This window comes from Anoplolepis gracilipes, chromosome 9, assembly GCF_047496725.1.
Source record: "Anoplolepis gracilipes chromosome 9, ASM4749672v1, whole genome shotgun sequence".
Taxonomy (NCBI): domain Eukaryota; kingdom Metazoa; phylum Arthropoda; class Insecta; order Hymenoptera; family Formicidae; genus Anoplolepis; species Anoplolepis gracilipes.
In genome coordinates this window covers 10,065,428-10,082,364 of record NC_132978.1, presented here as the reverse complement: position 1 = coordinate 10,082,364, position 16,937 = coordinate 10,065,428, and the positions used below count along the sequence as shown (strand labels likewise).

Sequence of the window (16,937 nt, the reverse complement as noted above, 5' to 3'; positions counted from 1 at the left end):
AGAAGCGCTTCCAACACGGTAGACCATTCACGATCGCCCCGAAGGGAACAGTCCGTTCGTTCCCGTAGAGGAACGTAACTCGTTCCCGTCACGCTCCGACCGGGCCCTTTAACGTGTGTGCGCTACGCGCTTAAATGAAGAAAATCGAGGGGAAATTAATGTCAGACCGCCGGTCGGTCTGACCTTTAACGTTTCACTCAGGACATGTGTGTAAGACACGTTAAATGGCGCCGTCGTACCAGACGCGAGCAATAACGAAGTTATTCTAAAATGGCTGTCATGAGTTGCTCAATTTTAGAAAGCAAAACAATCTTACTAAATATGTATAATTTGATATAATTTGTTGATATAATTAATATTCTCTTTTTTAACTCTTATATAATTGTGTATCGTTTTATAATTTTATGTACATATATAATATATAACCTATTATAATTTTTCTAATTATATTTTTGGCATATACATATATTTAAAAGTAAAAGTTTTATACTCTTATTTGAATTTAATTTAATTTAAAGCCACGTGTGTAATGAAATATGAGAAAATGCATCTGTAACGCAGACATGACGGTGACGTGATTCTATAACATTCAGAAGTTCTCAAACAATTCTCTCACGTATATCCGACCAGGTGCAAGACTGTCATCTCGAGGATGACGTAACGCAGTAGTTCATCCCGGAGTGAATCCGTCGAATGCAAGCTAGCGGTGCTCTATCAGCGTTAGCGGAAGACACAAACAACATGCACAGATAGCGTCTGGGTTTAATGTTACGCGAAGCAAGGTCCAAGTAACTCGAACCCCGGATCTAAGAGCCGCAAAGGCCACGAAGCGACTCAGTACTTCGACTAATCACCGTGAGAAGCCTTCCTTCCTCCGCGGAAGCGCTTAATTACCATCGGCTCTCTACCGATAACGCGCCCGGGGAACTTCGACCCTTTCGTGCCTCGAGACACGAAAGAAGGGAATAGCGGAGGTGGTCAGGTCCATCTAGATAGAGTCGTAGTATAAACGGCGATCCATATCGCTATCCGACGGACGTGAAAGACAATTGGAAACGAGATTTCGCAACGGCGACGATAAACGTAAAAGTAAACGATCGCGGTCTCAGGACGCGGAATTCCCTTCCTCGCTCTATCTCTACGAGAATGAGAGAGGGGAAAGGGAAGAAGAGGAAAAGTCAGTAATGTTCTCGTTGAATGAAAATTTTAATTCTCTGCGAACGCGTTCGCGACGATGACAATCTTCTGCGAACTTAACCGAATGTAAACAAGCGTGTTTTTTTTTACTTGTATCGCAAAAACAACACGGCAATTTAGTTTTCTACTGAAGAGAAAAATTGCTATTATTAAATGATATCAAGTAAATTAAAGTTTATTATTTTGCAAGAAAAAAATCAAATTTTTTTTTTTTTTTTTTTTTTTAAAGAAATTAGATTTATTAAATTCTTGTATTTCCTAGATTTGTAGAAATGCCTGAGATTTTAACAAATTTTTCAAATATAGTAAAACTACAAGATTATAACATCGAACTCTTCTTTGTTTGGACCTTAAACACCTTGAATCTGATATGGTGAATGGTGAGTCACAACGGTACAATATGGTAACTTTGATCTCTATTATGAAACAAGAGTAAGTTTCTTCGAAGTTAGTCTCTTGTCTATATAATTATGGTAACGCTATGCTGTTTGTATACAGAACGAACCGTGAATAATATGCGAGCTTACTCGACTTACGGACAATGAAGTTTGTGAAATCATGAACAAACGAGAAAATAACGAGAATCAACTACCTGAAAAGTTTCCATTTTTACCTTTTTTTTCGACAGTATTTACCAAAATTTTTCCATCCGCATAAATAAGCTGTTCTCCCCGACCTACGAAATCTGATAGGATCGTTCCCTCCTACGGTTTCCCATAATGACAGGACTTTTCCTTGTTTCGGTGGCTGCCGGATCGTTGGAAAACACATGTCCCGGACTACAAGACATGCGCAGGATCGATCCGGTTGATCAGTGCATTCCTCATCTCTTGTCAAGCACGAGGGAATATCCTCGTCACTAAAATATGATGAGGACAGAGAAGCAAAGGACGGAGAATCTTCATCGTTGACGACCATCGTGGAAAAGCAGAACAAGCTGGGCCAGATGGGAGGATCGATCCTGGGGAAGGGAGGGAAAAGGTGAAGGTGCAACGATGTAGAAAGCGACCAGTCTGGGTCCGGGTATTCTATTATGCCAGGTTATCTAGATTATGGCATTCCTGCTTCGAGGCAACCCGTGGTGGATGGAATAGGGTGTTGCGAGAGACCGAACAGTACGGCCGCACTTCTTCGGTTCGCTTTCTATATATCGCGACCCTCGAATGCCTATTAATCCTCCGTCTCGAAAGAAATTTAAAATTAAAAAAGGAATATACATATATATATATATATATATATATATATATATATATATATATATATATATATATATATATATATATATAGGGAGAGAATTTCTCCCTCTCTCTTTCATCTAGGAAGAAACGATCATTCGGAACAGGTAGCGTTTCATCCAGGTGTTCTTATTCTTTCCATTCGTGTTTTTTACAATTCGTCGTTCTACGTTAGATGACGTTCGACAAACATATGATTATTCGCGACGACGAAAATGCCTCTATGACATGCATGACAATAGAATCAGAAACTATAAATTATTCAAGTTACACATGCATAAAATTATTTTATCTTATTTTTCTTTAAAATTTATGTTATTTCCAGCGTTTGGCTTATTAGTGTTAGTACTGATGAGGACAGAGAAGCAAAGAACGAAAAATATGTAAATATGTAAATATTTTGGAGAATGTTATTTGAAAATCGAAATATCGGGAAATCGGATCGTTGACATCTTACGACCGTCGAAAGAAACCAGGTAGTAAATTCCCGTATTCTTTATTTCTGCATTCTTTTTGTTTTTCATTATCTGAAGATTATGTTGCGTTTAGCGTGTCCATTTCCAAGATATACAACGATTAGTGCATAGCGCCTATAATAATGGCGCCTATAAAAACGCAGTAAAACATCTGTCGGGATGTTGTCCCTGTAAACAAACTTGTGTCAATATTTCGATCCATTAGCGAGTTTTCTGATTCTATACTACATCTGTCCAGAAGAAGTTGGATATGAATTTATATCTCTAAGCGCCATTAGAAGGTACTCGAAAAATATCAAAAGCGACACAAGTATGCGTTGGTAGATAAAATTCTGGCAAGTTTTTTTTTTTTGTTTTCAGAAGATTAGGCGACTACGAAAGCTGTAATCGCCTAGCAAGACAAAAAAGAACTGTAAACAATTGAGAAAATGCATTGTACAAAAGATAGTCCTTCCATTATTTGATAAGATAAAAAACTTTCTCTCTTTCTCTTACTTTTTTGAAGACTCACAATTGGCTAGACACGATAACAATATTAGTTACAAGATATATTATAATTATGGCAAAGAAAAAAATTCGTTGATAGCCTATTTTTAAACTTAGATTATATACAATATGTGCGAATATACTGGAGAAGATTTCCTATATTCTTCTACATTTCTTTTATTTAAACAAATTAACATTGTAATCTGTGTAAAATTGAACATGTCCGATTTATTTAGACAGAAATATATTTTAAAAATATATCAGAATATACATATATAGAAAATTTCGCGCTGTTCGAAAGGGAAAGTGGGGTACCATTGCTTTTTGAATGAATTATAAAACGCAGTCAACTGTGGTTTCTAGTTGTCTTCAGAGATGGCGTCCTATGTAGCTCCAGGAAAACAGGTTGAGATTCGAGAATCTCATTTAATTCTCTACCCGTGAATATATTCTTTAGAAACAACACGCAAAAGACATGGTGTTACCACGCTTTACGCTTTGCATTGCTTAAAATATTTTTCGTCTTATAACTTGTTCAACTACCTTTCCTACCTGAGATTTCGGTCGTTTCGAAGCGGCGTAAAGTTACACGTAGAAAACTTTTGATCGTTAAAAGTTCCCTACGGGAATAAATGGAATTAATTTAATAAACAATAAGAAAGATAGATACTATAAATATTGCCTCTCTTTTAATTATAACAATGTTAATATACGATATTATATTTATGATAGATAAAACATGTGTTTGATAAGTTACGTAAATTGCGAAATTTTTTTAATGAAGAAACTGTAATGTAATATATGATATATTTGCATCTTATTCATAATAAACGTTTGTACGATTCGCTGCAATGGAAAATTTTCTGCTTTTTTGGCGTTTTTAAACACTGTAACTTTTTACAATTTTCACAAAGTTTTCATATTTATATAACAGCTTTTTTCCTTCTGTTTCTGTTGATGAGCACATTGCGCGAATGAGACGGGTAAATATTAAAGACTTCGGGGCGCGGTGAAATTTCAGCGCAGTCGACGCAGCGCAAACTGCACTCGGGGCGCAAATTATCTCATTAAACGCTTCCCCGTTTCGAGACCCTCCGTCTTCCGCGGCGCAACAAAGTGCAGCCGCAATAATTGCGACGTCATTCATACCCTCACAATGCGCCCAGCCCTGGACGAGAGTCACGTTGCGGCTGCAGTGTAGCCGTCGCGCTGCGCGCGAAGACTAATCTTCCAGATAAAGAAAGTAGTTCCCCGGAGCGACAAAAAAAAAATGCGTGCACAGCCGCGCATATACCTCAATTACACGAAGCCAAAGAGAAGGAGATCGCACCTTGTGCCGAAAGAAGTGGCTCATTCGCACTCAAATGTCAAACTCGAAATGTGTCTCTGCGGGATAACTCGGTGTACGCTGGCGTTCACAAGTTCTCTCGCGGAGAAATTACAGTAGATTTATGAAAGATGCAATGATAACTATGCAACTTCTAAACAGAATGCCGATAATATCAATGATAACGATCGCGAGTTATTATAATGTAATAACTGAGTGGAATTAGAATGGATTTTAAATTGAAATTACACTCGCGTATTAATTTACATCCACTTAGTGCAATTTCCACGTAAATTCCTCGCAAGAATTTCAATAAATGTAATTTGATGCAATGTAGTTTCTCGAATGGTAAAGACTGTTTATTTAATGCGTGTATCAGCGATGTTCGCGAATTTATGAACGATGCTATATAATATAAATGTATTATAACGACGCACACGCACATACGCATATATATAAGTTTACGGGCGCAGGACGATTGTGAATGCGTGGCTCCTTACGATATAATGGGTTATTTCGATTCTTCTCGAATTACCGAGTCGACAATAAGGGATTCGATTCGAGAGAGCCCGTTCTCGCTCTTTGGGTCTTTCGATTTGGAAGCGAGGTGGAAGAAAGAACGAAACTCTAAAGAAGGACGAAACGAGGAAGTGTAGAGTATGGAAGGAGGATGAGAAAAGCGGACGAAGGACAAAAGAAGATGAAAAGGAACACGCGTTTCAACTGGGCGGTTAAAAGAAATATGATATAAAAAAATGTATTCCGAACGCGCAGTAAACGTGAGAATGACATCTTTTTATATCTTTTAATAGAGTTGCATTAATACTATTGAGTAAAACACTTCATAATTGTTATTCTCATATATATATATATATATATATATATATATATATATATATATAAACCATGTTAAAAACTTACGTTTAAGTAATTTATAAGTTTTGCTATACGTTTTTAATATGTTTATCCAAAAAATTAAAAGAGAAAAACCAAATCTCGAAAGATTAATTTGACACAGGTAATTTATTTTCATCTTTTCAGTCTAAAATTTGAATAATTCGGAGGATATGTCGGAAACCAAGGACAGTTATCATACACGTACGCACGCACATACGCACGTTCCTTTCATTTGAACGAAAGATTCCAAGGTGCAATCTCCTTCACGGTTTCGCGAGCGAAACCTGCACTTATACGCACTTGACGCATTCTCTCCAGTCCATGTCCACCCTCGTTTCTTCGCATACTATGCATGTCGCTTCGTAGACGAGAGCATACGAATCCCCCTGCCTCGACACACCGAGCTTTAGAGAAATCACTGAGTCTTCCGGGTGTGACGGAGCGGAAATCGCCATTGTGTCGCGCTAGCATGGCTCTTCGCTCTTCGCGCACGACTCGCGCCTCGGAAGAAAGAAGGGAATGGATCGCCGTGCCAGGGCGAGGACTCGCTTTTCACTACGTGTGCTATGCAACGGCAATCATAAGGGGAGAACGAAGAGCCAATGCGTCGTGATGGCGATTGTGCTCGCACGCTCGACGTTTTGCTCGTCGAGCGTAGCGTGTAAGAAATTTTGATTAGACGTTTCGATCGCGAGAAATTCACGCACAAGCCAATCGATTCTTATTCTATTTACGTGTAATAATACACGATAAACTGAAAGCGAATATCTATATATATATATATGTGTGAGTTACATTTTTAATATAGAAATGAAAATAGAAATTTATTTAAACAAGTATATCTCTTGAATAATACACGATAAACTGAAAGCGAATATATATATATATATATGTGAGTTACATTTTTAATATAGAAATGAAAATAGAAATTTATTTAAATAAGTATATCTCTTGAATAAAATTCTCATCTCTCTCTTTCATTTTTCATAAATATAATTTGTAAAAGGACTAATTCGGAAAATTACTAATTCAGATAATTTTAAAAGATAAGTTTCAATTATTAGAAATTGTGGTTTAAAATAATTTGCGTTATTTTAAATATTATATATAATAAAGAATAAAGAAAAAGAAATGAGAAGAAACAAAGCTATATTTCAAATTTTCAAAGACCATCAATTTTTCCGCAATCGATATATTTTTAATGCATTCAATCTCTAGTAACCGACTTATTACAACGCGTTAAGATTCACGCAAATAACGCAGTCGGGCATGTATTTTGCACGCAAGCAAACACGTCGATCGCTAATTGGGCCAACGAACGCCGATGAGTATCTTCTCGCGCCCGCGACTTCCCGTGGGAATGAAATTATCCCGCGCTGTTCACGTATAGACGCGCGTGTGTGCACGCAGGCTCGAAAATGCATCGGCGTGCGCGCGGCGGGCCCGCAATTATTTTAAGTGCGCGGCGATATCCAAGTAGCTATTAATGACGTTCCCGCGGACGGAATCGCGTGCCGAACGCGGATAACGCGGCGCGTCCGTGTACGACGATGTATGTACATACGTACGCATGTGGGCGTGAATTAATAGGCGTAATAATGATCGTTACGGTACACCGAGAATCCTGGCGATATAGTTTTTCTTCGGGCCGTCGCCGTCGCCCGCTGAGACGCGAAGGTTTCGGTTACCGGAGATCGCCCGTCGATGTAATCGTTAATAATTTTGACCGCGCGTCTCGGTACCTCGCGGAGATACGTGGTGCGTGGCTTTTAGCATTACGGTGAATTTATAACCGACGTTTGTCCCGTTCGTTATTGATGTCGTACCAGTACTCGGCGCTCGACGCTGTCGCTCGTTTCCACATGGCCATAATTATGAAAAATTGCAATTCGCGAAATATCGTTCGCGAAATTCGAACACTGTGTAGGTACTATCTTATTCATATATATATATATATATATGTATATAAAATGTGGGTATGTAAGAGTAATTTACATGTTTCAAAATGTTTTATATTTATGTGTAGTATAACTGTTCAATTTTAATAAAGACACTTTGTATATAAGTAACAATTACGCTGATAAAATGTAATAAAAAAGAATGTTGCAACTAACAAATTAATTTATGATGAATATATAAGACGTTAGAGTTCAAAGGTTAACGCTTATGCAATAATATAATATTAAATTATAATTGCGAAAGGTTAAAATAATATCAATTAATTTTATAAAGGATAAAGAATTAATTATATCTGTAATCATTCTAAAAATGCAATCATGATATTTAATAATTCAATTAATTTCGTTATAGGCGAGACATTGGTGTTCTCAAAAGAAAGACAGTTTACATTTACGTAATTACACCCTATTATATCGAGCCACAAACGGCACTGTCGCAGCCCTTACGTCAGACATCCGGAATGTTATTATTCACGCCACCCTCGAATAACAGAAACGGATACGGTGCATCGTCTTCGTCAGGCAATGTGGTATGACACGAATTAGGCATGGCGGTAAATTCTGGCGGTTGAGTGGTCGCGCGTTTTATGGATTACAGTTTGCTGCCCTGGTCGACGTGCTACAGTATCCCTTTAAGTAACCAGGGCTAACCAGGGGCTGTTCGGGGGACGCACGGGGGATGCGAGGGCGAGCCCTTCATCTTTCCCGAGGTGGCTCACAAAGCTCCTCCCCAACAGGAAGCAGCTGCAGCCACGACGACACTTTTTCGATTACGTTGCAGTGGTGGCTTTTCGCTTTTGCGGAGAGTTCTGTGTCGCCATCGCACCCTGTCGAGTTTCCAGTTTCCAGGCTCTCCTGATGCCATAATTAACCGTAATGAGATCCCGGTAATGTGCGACGGTACATTTTTTCGACGATGTAATGTGGTTCGTACTCGAACGACTTGGCGCTCGAATGGCGAGCTCGTCGTGTTTCGAGCAGGAAGTGGCGTCGGAACGGATTACTCCAATATGGAGTGGCGATTAGCGGGTGTGGCTGTCGCACCAGGACATTTTTACCGTACGAACGGGTTCATAAAGTGCCTGCGCGAATTGGCCGCAGACGACCAATTGCAAACGCGCGGAACCAGTTTCCTGAATTACTGGAAAACGCGCTCGCCCGATTCTCCATTCGCTTTTGCATCGTTTCGGGAATAAATATCGAGTGATCGGGAAATAACGGTAATGTCAATAGCTTGAAAGTGGAATCTTTAAATATAAAATATTTGCCTTTCTTTGTACTTTGAAGCCACAAAGTAATATTGATATCATCGGTAGCACATGCTTTAACAGACTTTGCGATATATATCTCGTATGTTTATTTTGTTAAATCAAGATAGCTTTTATTGATAAAAATCATGTATAAAACTAAATTTTTTAATAAATTTTTTTTACTTTTAGCAATAAAAATACTTCCTAGATAAATCATTGGTTTTTTTCAGGAGAGGGGGAGAGGGAAATAAAGATTTACTAAATTAAGATTGTATCATCAATTTGGTAATGAAGTAAAATTTGCATCAAGTCACGGTAGCGTCGTAATAGTATAGTTAGACATATGTTTCGAAAAAAAAAAAAAAAAAAAAAAAAAAAGTATTACACGGATAAATAAGCCTCTAAACGAGTTTATAATGACCAGTCGTGTCCGCCGGCATATATTGCCCTCCGTCGCTCGATCCAAAAGAATTAACACGAAGGACACCGTAAGACAGAAAGAAAGTGTCTCGCAAGTTCACGGAGATATTTACGCGCTGTCCGCGTACTCGTAAATGTCGCCACGGCGTCTCGCTTCTCGTTTTCCTCGGCTCGACATGACAGCCTGTTAGACTTTAATGATGAATAATTAATTTGCGGCTCGTTAAGTCGCGCTCGCGCCGACCGTTCTCACCTCTCTCGGACTTCACGCTGCTCACCGTACTCGTCCTAAAATAGGTCATCTCTTTTTAACGATATAGCGTGTGTATGTTCAATTAGATTTTTATTTCTCGCTATAACCACAGTAATTGTACGGACCTTTTTGTTTCGCGTTCGAATCATTTGAAATGCAAAACGTGCGGCGGCTGTCACAATTATCGCTGCGAATTCACCTAGGAATTTTCAATTTTCAAGACGGAAGATAGGCGTTACTTTGCTCGGGGAAGCCGTCGATTTAAGGGACGCGCGTCCGTGTATAGGAGATTTCACACCGCTCTCGTAATCATAGCCCACGGTGCGAAGCTACCGGTGACGCGCAGCATTCGCGTGCTACATTGGATCTTCTTCGAACTCGCTGTCGTATTCCAGCTGACCTGCTTTCGCTAATAAGCGTCAAAGAAAGGTGATTGGTGGCACCGAGTTCCGCGGTCAAAGTTCAAATGAGAAAACTTTAATCTTCTAGCCATTGTGAATGATTTATCCGCTATTACAATGTATATTTTGTCAAACGATAACGGGAAATTTTTGTGTTCGTGAGATATTTAAAAAAAATTATTTCACTCGTACATCAATTCCCGTTAAATAGCAATAGATTAATTCTTTATCTCTCTCACTTTACGCGATTAAAAAGTACATATTTATATAATTTATTGAATTTATAATTCAAAATGATTGAATTATAAAATATTGTTCGTGCAATCGGCGTTTAATGCGATATCTAAGATTTACGGCGACAAGCAACGTTCGTGTAATGGCGATTAAGATTCCGATATGAGTATTTTTACGCCTACGTGCTGCCGTTCATGGCTCGTCGTGACTGAAACATCCGTCGATTTCCGCGTGATTCGCTATGACGGTAGCGCGCCCAAGCAATGGGTTATTTCCACGAATCGACCAGCGAATTCTCAATCCTCAGGAACGGAAGGTACTAGTTTCCTCGGGAAACCGCTGATTTGCGGTGGCTGTAAATCGATGTTGCTTTAATACTCGGTGCTGTAAAGCGCCACGGTACCTGTAGGTACGAAGGTAGATAATAGAAGGAAGCTTCTGCGGCTTTCAAAAACGAACTTCTCACCGTACCTTCTCTCGTGTGTACCATGGCAATTTAATAACGGGATCCGTGGGCTAAAGTGTAACGAGTAACCGCATTTTCGTGGAAAATTAATTAATAACTTTCCTCTGACAGAGATCGTTGTTTAGTAATTTTACAAATCTGAGAAAAAATTGCCTTATGATACAAATTTAACCAAAACATTAATTTAGTATACGAGTGTAACGGTCCTCAAAGTATCAGATTATTTATATGATGTTATCTATATTGTGCGAGAGATTTTGTTGACGTTGTCACGCGTGTTCCGAGAAACGGAACAAAGAGAAAGAGAGAGAGAGAGAGAGAGAGAGAGAGAGAGAGAGAGAGAGAGAGAGAGAGAGAGAGAGAGAGAGAGAGAGCGATAAAGCGAAAGAGAGATACACATGTGTATAGTTGCAGAATTCACTGCACGAATTCTTCGAATGATGTGGCCAGTCGGCTCTATACAATGATGCATATATAAATCCACCTACTAAGCATATTTCGACACTGGCAATTCCAACGATATGACGAATAGGTTACGGTCACGAGTTCTGGGTATTCGACTTGTTAGCTGCTTGGTATCAAGCCAAACATTCGCTATTCATTAAGATTGTTCGCAACGTCGAGGTCTGGCATATCGAACGTAATAATCAAACAAAAAAACTAATATTGGAATAAAGTATGTCGCCAGACTTGAAACCTGATATTTATATAAAGATATCGATTATATCTACTGGGTTATCATATGCAGAAAAAAAACTCGAAAAGATGTTGTAACAGCTGTCACGGATATCATTGTTTCATCGTGATGATATAAACATTGTAAAAAACGTTGTAAAAAGTCAGCATTCGATAAAAAAAGCATTATATCTGTACAAAAATATAAATACGCTTTTTAAAAATTTTGATTTTCTTTATAATATCGGTGTTATTGGTACTGTGTAATATAGCAATATTCTTATCGAAATGTAAATCAAAAATGTAAATAAACAAAAAGCAGGCATATCTTCAAATTTTTCAAAAAGAAAAAAAGATTGAGTGTGTAAAAAAAGTATAGTAAAAAAAAAGAATAAATTTTAATATCGTCAAATTATTATCATTAGTTGTTGCTGTTATTGAATCCGATAAAATCAACTGCGATATCAATAGAGCAGAGAGAGAGGAGAGATAGAAGAAGAGGCAGAGAGTTCAATAATCTAGGAACGCGGATCTCGTTGTTAGCATTGAAGTCTCCAACGGCGAAATGCCACGACTTCTCGTTTTCGCCTGTTTTTCGCTCGTTCGCGTGTGAAAAGTGACACAGAGACGAAGAAAGAGAGAAAAAGAGAGAATCACGGAAGTGTATTACTTTACATCGTAGTGTCTTGAGAGAAAAAAAAGAGAAAATTCTCGCCTGCGTATTTCTGACATAGCGATTTAAAAAAACGGAGCACGATATAGCTCTCATAATGGACGCTGTCACCATTTGCACAACGCGCGAGAACATACTTCACGAGTTCTCTTTTTTTTTTTTCTTTTCCTCTTTTAATAAACCGTACAAAGCTTACGGAGGAGCAATCATTTTCGAGCGATCCATTCTCGAACAGGCAGTAAACGTCGGAGTTCACGCTTCATTCGATAGTTGCTGCGATCATCGCGGAAGCAGATTTATGATAATCAAGCGGCATCGGTTGTCTCTTTTTTTCTCTCTCTTTTTCTCACTAGCGGCCGCGATAGCTTTCTTAAAACGAATTTCGATTTCCCAATAAGAGGCCGAGATTTACGACCTCCCGTTTTGCCCGGGCGCCTTTTTTGCGCCTTGTCATGTCCCCTCTCCTCGCTGCATGCTTGGGACTCTTTTTTTCGAGCCTCGTGAAGAAGGTGCACGCGCTTTTTTATTGCCCCTTCATACGCCCTACGAGGAAGACGGCCTGACAGCGTCCCTCTCCTGCGCGAAATGGATTCACGTACGCGAGAACGCGTGCAACGCTCACTCACTCACTCACTGATTCACGCATTCGCTTGCTCACCGAGAAACTGTAACCGGCTTGTAATGCATGCATGATCGTCAAAGTCAGGTCAGGGTAAGATTGACTTGACGGGTCTTCGTAAGCTGAGAATAGAATGTCTGGATTTTGCTATGCCAGCGACACACGACCACGAAATTAAAGCATATTGAAAATAAAAAAAATTATCCTGTTAAGCGAAATCAAGCGACAGATGCAATTATAAAGACATCAACAGGATGTGAGTTCGTAATCGCGATTGAAAGCGAAGAAACGGACATTTGTCTTCTTACTGGATAATTAGAGATATGTAAGATTTTTAGATCATTTAATATAATTCAAAATAAGGAAATCAATATGCGTGTTATCGAAGTTCGATGCGACATTAAAAGCAGTAGTTGAAATGATCAAACGTTAATTGATGTCATTGACTGCGGTCGTTAATCGATGTTATTTCATGTCAAGAAAGAAATTAACCGGCTTCTTACGCTTCTATAACGCAAAAATGCGGATGTTCACACTCGTTAAGACTCGGAGATCGGCAGATTCGAGATGCGAAATACAGGTAGCACGAGCAAATATAGTCGGCAAGACATATCTCTCGTCGTCGAGGACAAAAAAACAAAAAAAAAGTTTGTCGCGAATTACGCAAACCGCTTCACACTAGACAGAAGAAATCGTCGGGGTTAACGAGGTACGATATAAGGTCCGTGTTTCCAAAAAAAGAAACGTTACGAGACTGCGAGACAGCTAACTTTACTGCGTATAGTTATGCAAGCAAGCGGACAGGAGTTCAGCTACAAAGTCGGTCACAATATTACATATCCACACGCGTACATATACATATATACATGCATGCGTGATTCGTTGCAGTTTTGCGTCGTTATTCTCGATTAGACAAGTCGTGTTTAGCCGTTCTTATGTATATCGATCAATTACTGCCAAAAACATTCCACATCAAATACACAAAGATATATATATATATATATAATCCTATTACAGAAAGATTATTCGTTTGAATAAAACAATATCCTCTTTACATATTTTGGGATTAAACAAAATTGGCAACATTGCTTAATAAAATTATAAATTCTTAATTTCGAAAATTTGCACATTTCGAAACTTGCGACATATTGAGAACAACAAAATTCAATATATTCGAGATTGTTCACGTGTGTATAAAACTATTGAAATATCTCAACTGCCAGAAATTTTCAATTTCTAACTTCTAACTTTCAAGCTCACGGTTCCGAAATTTTCGGCTCGCAGTTCAGAAATTCTCAACTTTCAACTGCGGAATTTTCGATATCGAAAAGTTCTGGACTTTTAGTTACGAAATTACTTCTCTTGCGTCAATCACAGGATTGGTTACCACTACCGTTACAACGAACTTTCCTCCGATTTGCATCGAGTGTTCTATACAGCACGTTCGCGACTGCAGCAGCAGCAGCAGCAACAGCAGCAGCAGCAGCAGCAACATCGGCTACGATATTGCGCCTGCCATAATCCCGCGCTTCTGACACGTCGCTTCCGCCTCTCTTTTTCTCCACGATCTGCAATTTGGACGTCACGAAGGAAATCCTCGCCACGACCGGGATCGGCCAATTCGCCAGCGCATTAAAGTCGTACGTACATACACATATGCGGCGCTGCTGCCGCAATTTTGGCAGAGGCGATGATACCACGCCCGGCAGGATAAAAGCACGCCGGAAGTGAATGGAGCGAGAATCAAGCAAGGGAGCAAGAGGGTGGCTGTTATTCGAAACGACGACGCCGGTTCCGCCGTGAGAAATCGATTTGCCGGTAAAATGCTCGCTTGCTCGCTTGCAAGCATACACACAGGCGACCTTAAACGTCTTGGCACACGCGCCAAATGCACGTATAGTTCTCTTCGCCCGCGCGATTCTTGTCGCTAACGACAAGAGAAAAGATTGGAACTTGGGACATTGGGGCGATGGCAGAGAAAAATGCCAGGAAAAGATCTGTCATGAGGTCTCGAGCTTAACGGATATTTCTAAGCGATATCAGTAGGAAGAGCGGATACGTTGAGTTTGTCCATTTACAGTTTACATGTAGCTGTGTTTATATATTATTCTTTGTTGAATATGTTACGAGACTTTTTTTTTACTGTATATTTAATATTAATTGTAAGAACGACATTATCAAATTTTTATAACATATTTAAAATTAATATCCGAAATGTCACATTTAGAATGAAATATGTGATGTGAGAATTTTTAATATTTCACCGAATATGATTTTCCGCTCAATATAATTTTAAATTAATATAATTTTAAAATTTCAATATAATTTTAATTAAAAAAAAAGATTCATTAGTAAAATCTTGATTTTATAGTCAATTTTGCAAAATTTCCGAATATTATATTTTGTTAAAAAAGGAATTTTCATAAAATGAGATTGTTCAAGAAAAAAAATTCTGCCGCATGTATGACTTAATTCATTATTCTTTTCGCATCTTCCACAAGTTCACTATAGTAAGTTAATCACGAATTCTCACCAAACTTTTTTCATTTTTCCCGTCCAATATCCTTTGCGTTGCGTATCGAACAAACTAACGAGATTACAAATTCGTAGAAAATTCTCTCGCATTCTTTCGTTTAAAAAAACCTTCACTCGAGAATTAATATGATCAATTGTTAGGATCGCAATTAAGATTACACGCATTTGAGCACTTACATGGAATTAGTGGTGTTCCAGTACATGCTGATCGTCTTGGCGCAATTGCTCACAGTCGACAGTAGTACCGTTTGTAGACACACGAGGAACACCAGAGTTACGAATGACGTGGAAACCATGGTAACAACGTGGACGACTAACACCGTCACCACGGGCACTCGGATTCGACAATAACCACCAGAAGCACTCGTTGCACTTTCGCCCGCGACCTCGTTGCAGTCGTCCACAACGACCACCTACTTCTTCCACCACTATCGCACCCCCGCCACATGCACACTCCACTTTGACCGTTGTTTTTTTTCGTCGACGAATCGACTGATTCTGCGACGCCTCCTTATCCACTTTACTTATCAAGAGAATTTCCGTTGCTTTCACACCGTCATTCCAAATAATCCAATCCAATGATCTTTACAACGATTCTTAATATTTGACAAAAAAAAAAAAAAATTATCGTAAATTCAATGTATCGACGAGGATTCGATTTCACACGTATCTAAGCTGGAGCGATCAGACGCGATTCGTTTTTCTCGGCGCGTCGTTGTCGATGGTATCCGAGATGATAGCGCCGGTTCCATGGATCCAGCCTGTGTTTCTCTCGCCCGGAGCACAGTTGCCTAGACCGTTCATTGGTTCAGTTTTTCTTCCGAGATTCTTCGGAAATTATACAGAGACGATACCGATACGCGGTTGCTGCTACGACACGCTACACAAACGCGAAACGCTACGGCGGTGTTCTTGGTAGGAATCGTTGCAGAGCGCGAAGCTACCCGTCGCTCGCCGTCGATCATTCGATACAGCGAAGGCACGCGACAGCGCTCAATATGTTAAAGCGAAAGCCGATTCTCGGTGGCTAGTAGTAGTCTCGGGAATGCAGAACATGCGTAAAATGAATATTCCGTGACAATGCTAGATCGGCAGATTCATAACTTTCATACTTTTTAAGCGCACCTTAAGAGAAACTCTCAAACTTCCACATATCCGTTGAAACGCGAAATGCGGAGCTTGTTGAACGCAGATCTTAGAATTAGTTGCACACAGCGTAAATCTCACTGATATCGGTATACTGGAATCCCACAATATTAGAATGATATTATCCCTCTCGGCACAAACACTGTACAGTATCCTCTATACTGACGACGCGTCGAATAAACACTTTCAAAGTCACACTCGCGACGATTCCCACGGAATTCCAAGAAGGTTTCCGGCCGGCGAGGAATCTGTCGAAGAACGAACGCGCGCGACGAAACACTACTATTGCATCGATATTACGACGATCGATTTCTCGCGACGATGACCATTAGGCCAAGTTAGAGTATAGGACGCGAATGTCCGCGAGATATAATTCTCTCTTTAGTTGGCAGACTAAAGAGTAAACGCAACCTCGCTGCTCGGCGTCGCGGACGCGTCTGTCGAGCGAACCGTTCGTCTCGCGTCGGCAGACTCGGTCGTCGGCGGCGCCGGCGGCTCGAGCGCCGAGCGCCGAGCGTCAGCGGACTTGCACGAAGTCGGACGAATCTTTGCGCTGTCCCGTATATGTGTATCTCTCGTTCTCTCTCTTTGTCAGCGAGTCTCGGGTTCTTTGGCTCTTGCTGGCTATGCGACGGTATTATGCCGCTCGCTCGCGAGATGTGAGTTTTGGAGCGACTGTCCATTCCTCT

The 16,937-nt window shown here is 39.8% G+C and overlaps 1 protein-coding gene across 1 annotated transcript in view; it reads right to left on the bottom strand.

The window, feature by feature from the left end:
• Ephrin (ephrin) overlaps positions 1-16,704 on the bottom strand; it is a 47,836-nt gene extending 31,132 nt beyond the window's left edge. Inside the window, exon 1 of the mRNA XM_072898820.1 lies at positions 15,280-16,704. Coding sequence (XP_072754921.1) covers positions 15,280-15,398 — 119 coding nt within the window. The 5' untranslated portion in view covers positions 15,399-16,704. The remainder of the gene's footprint in view (positions 1-15,279) is intronic.
• Positions 16,705-16,937: the final 233 nt, after the last annotated feature.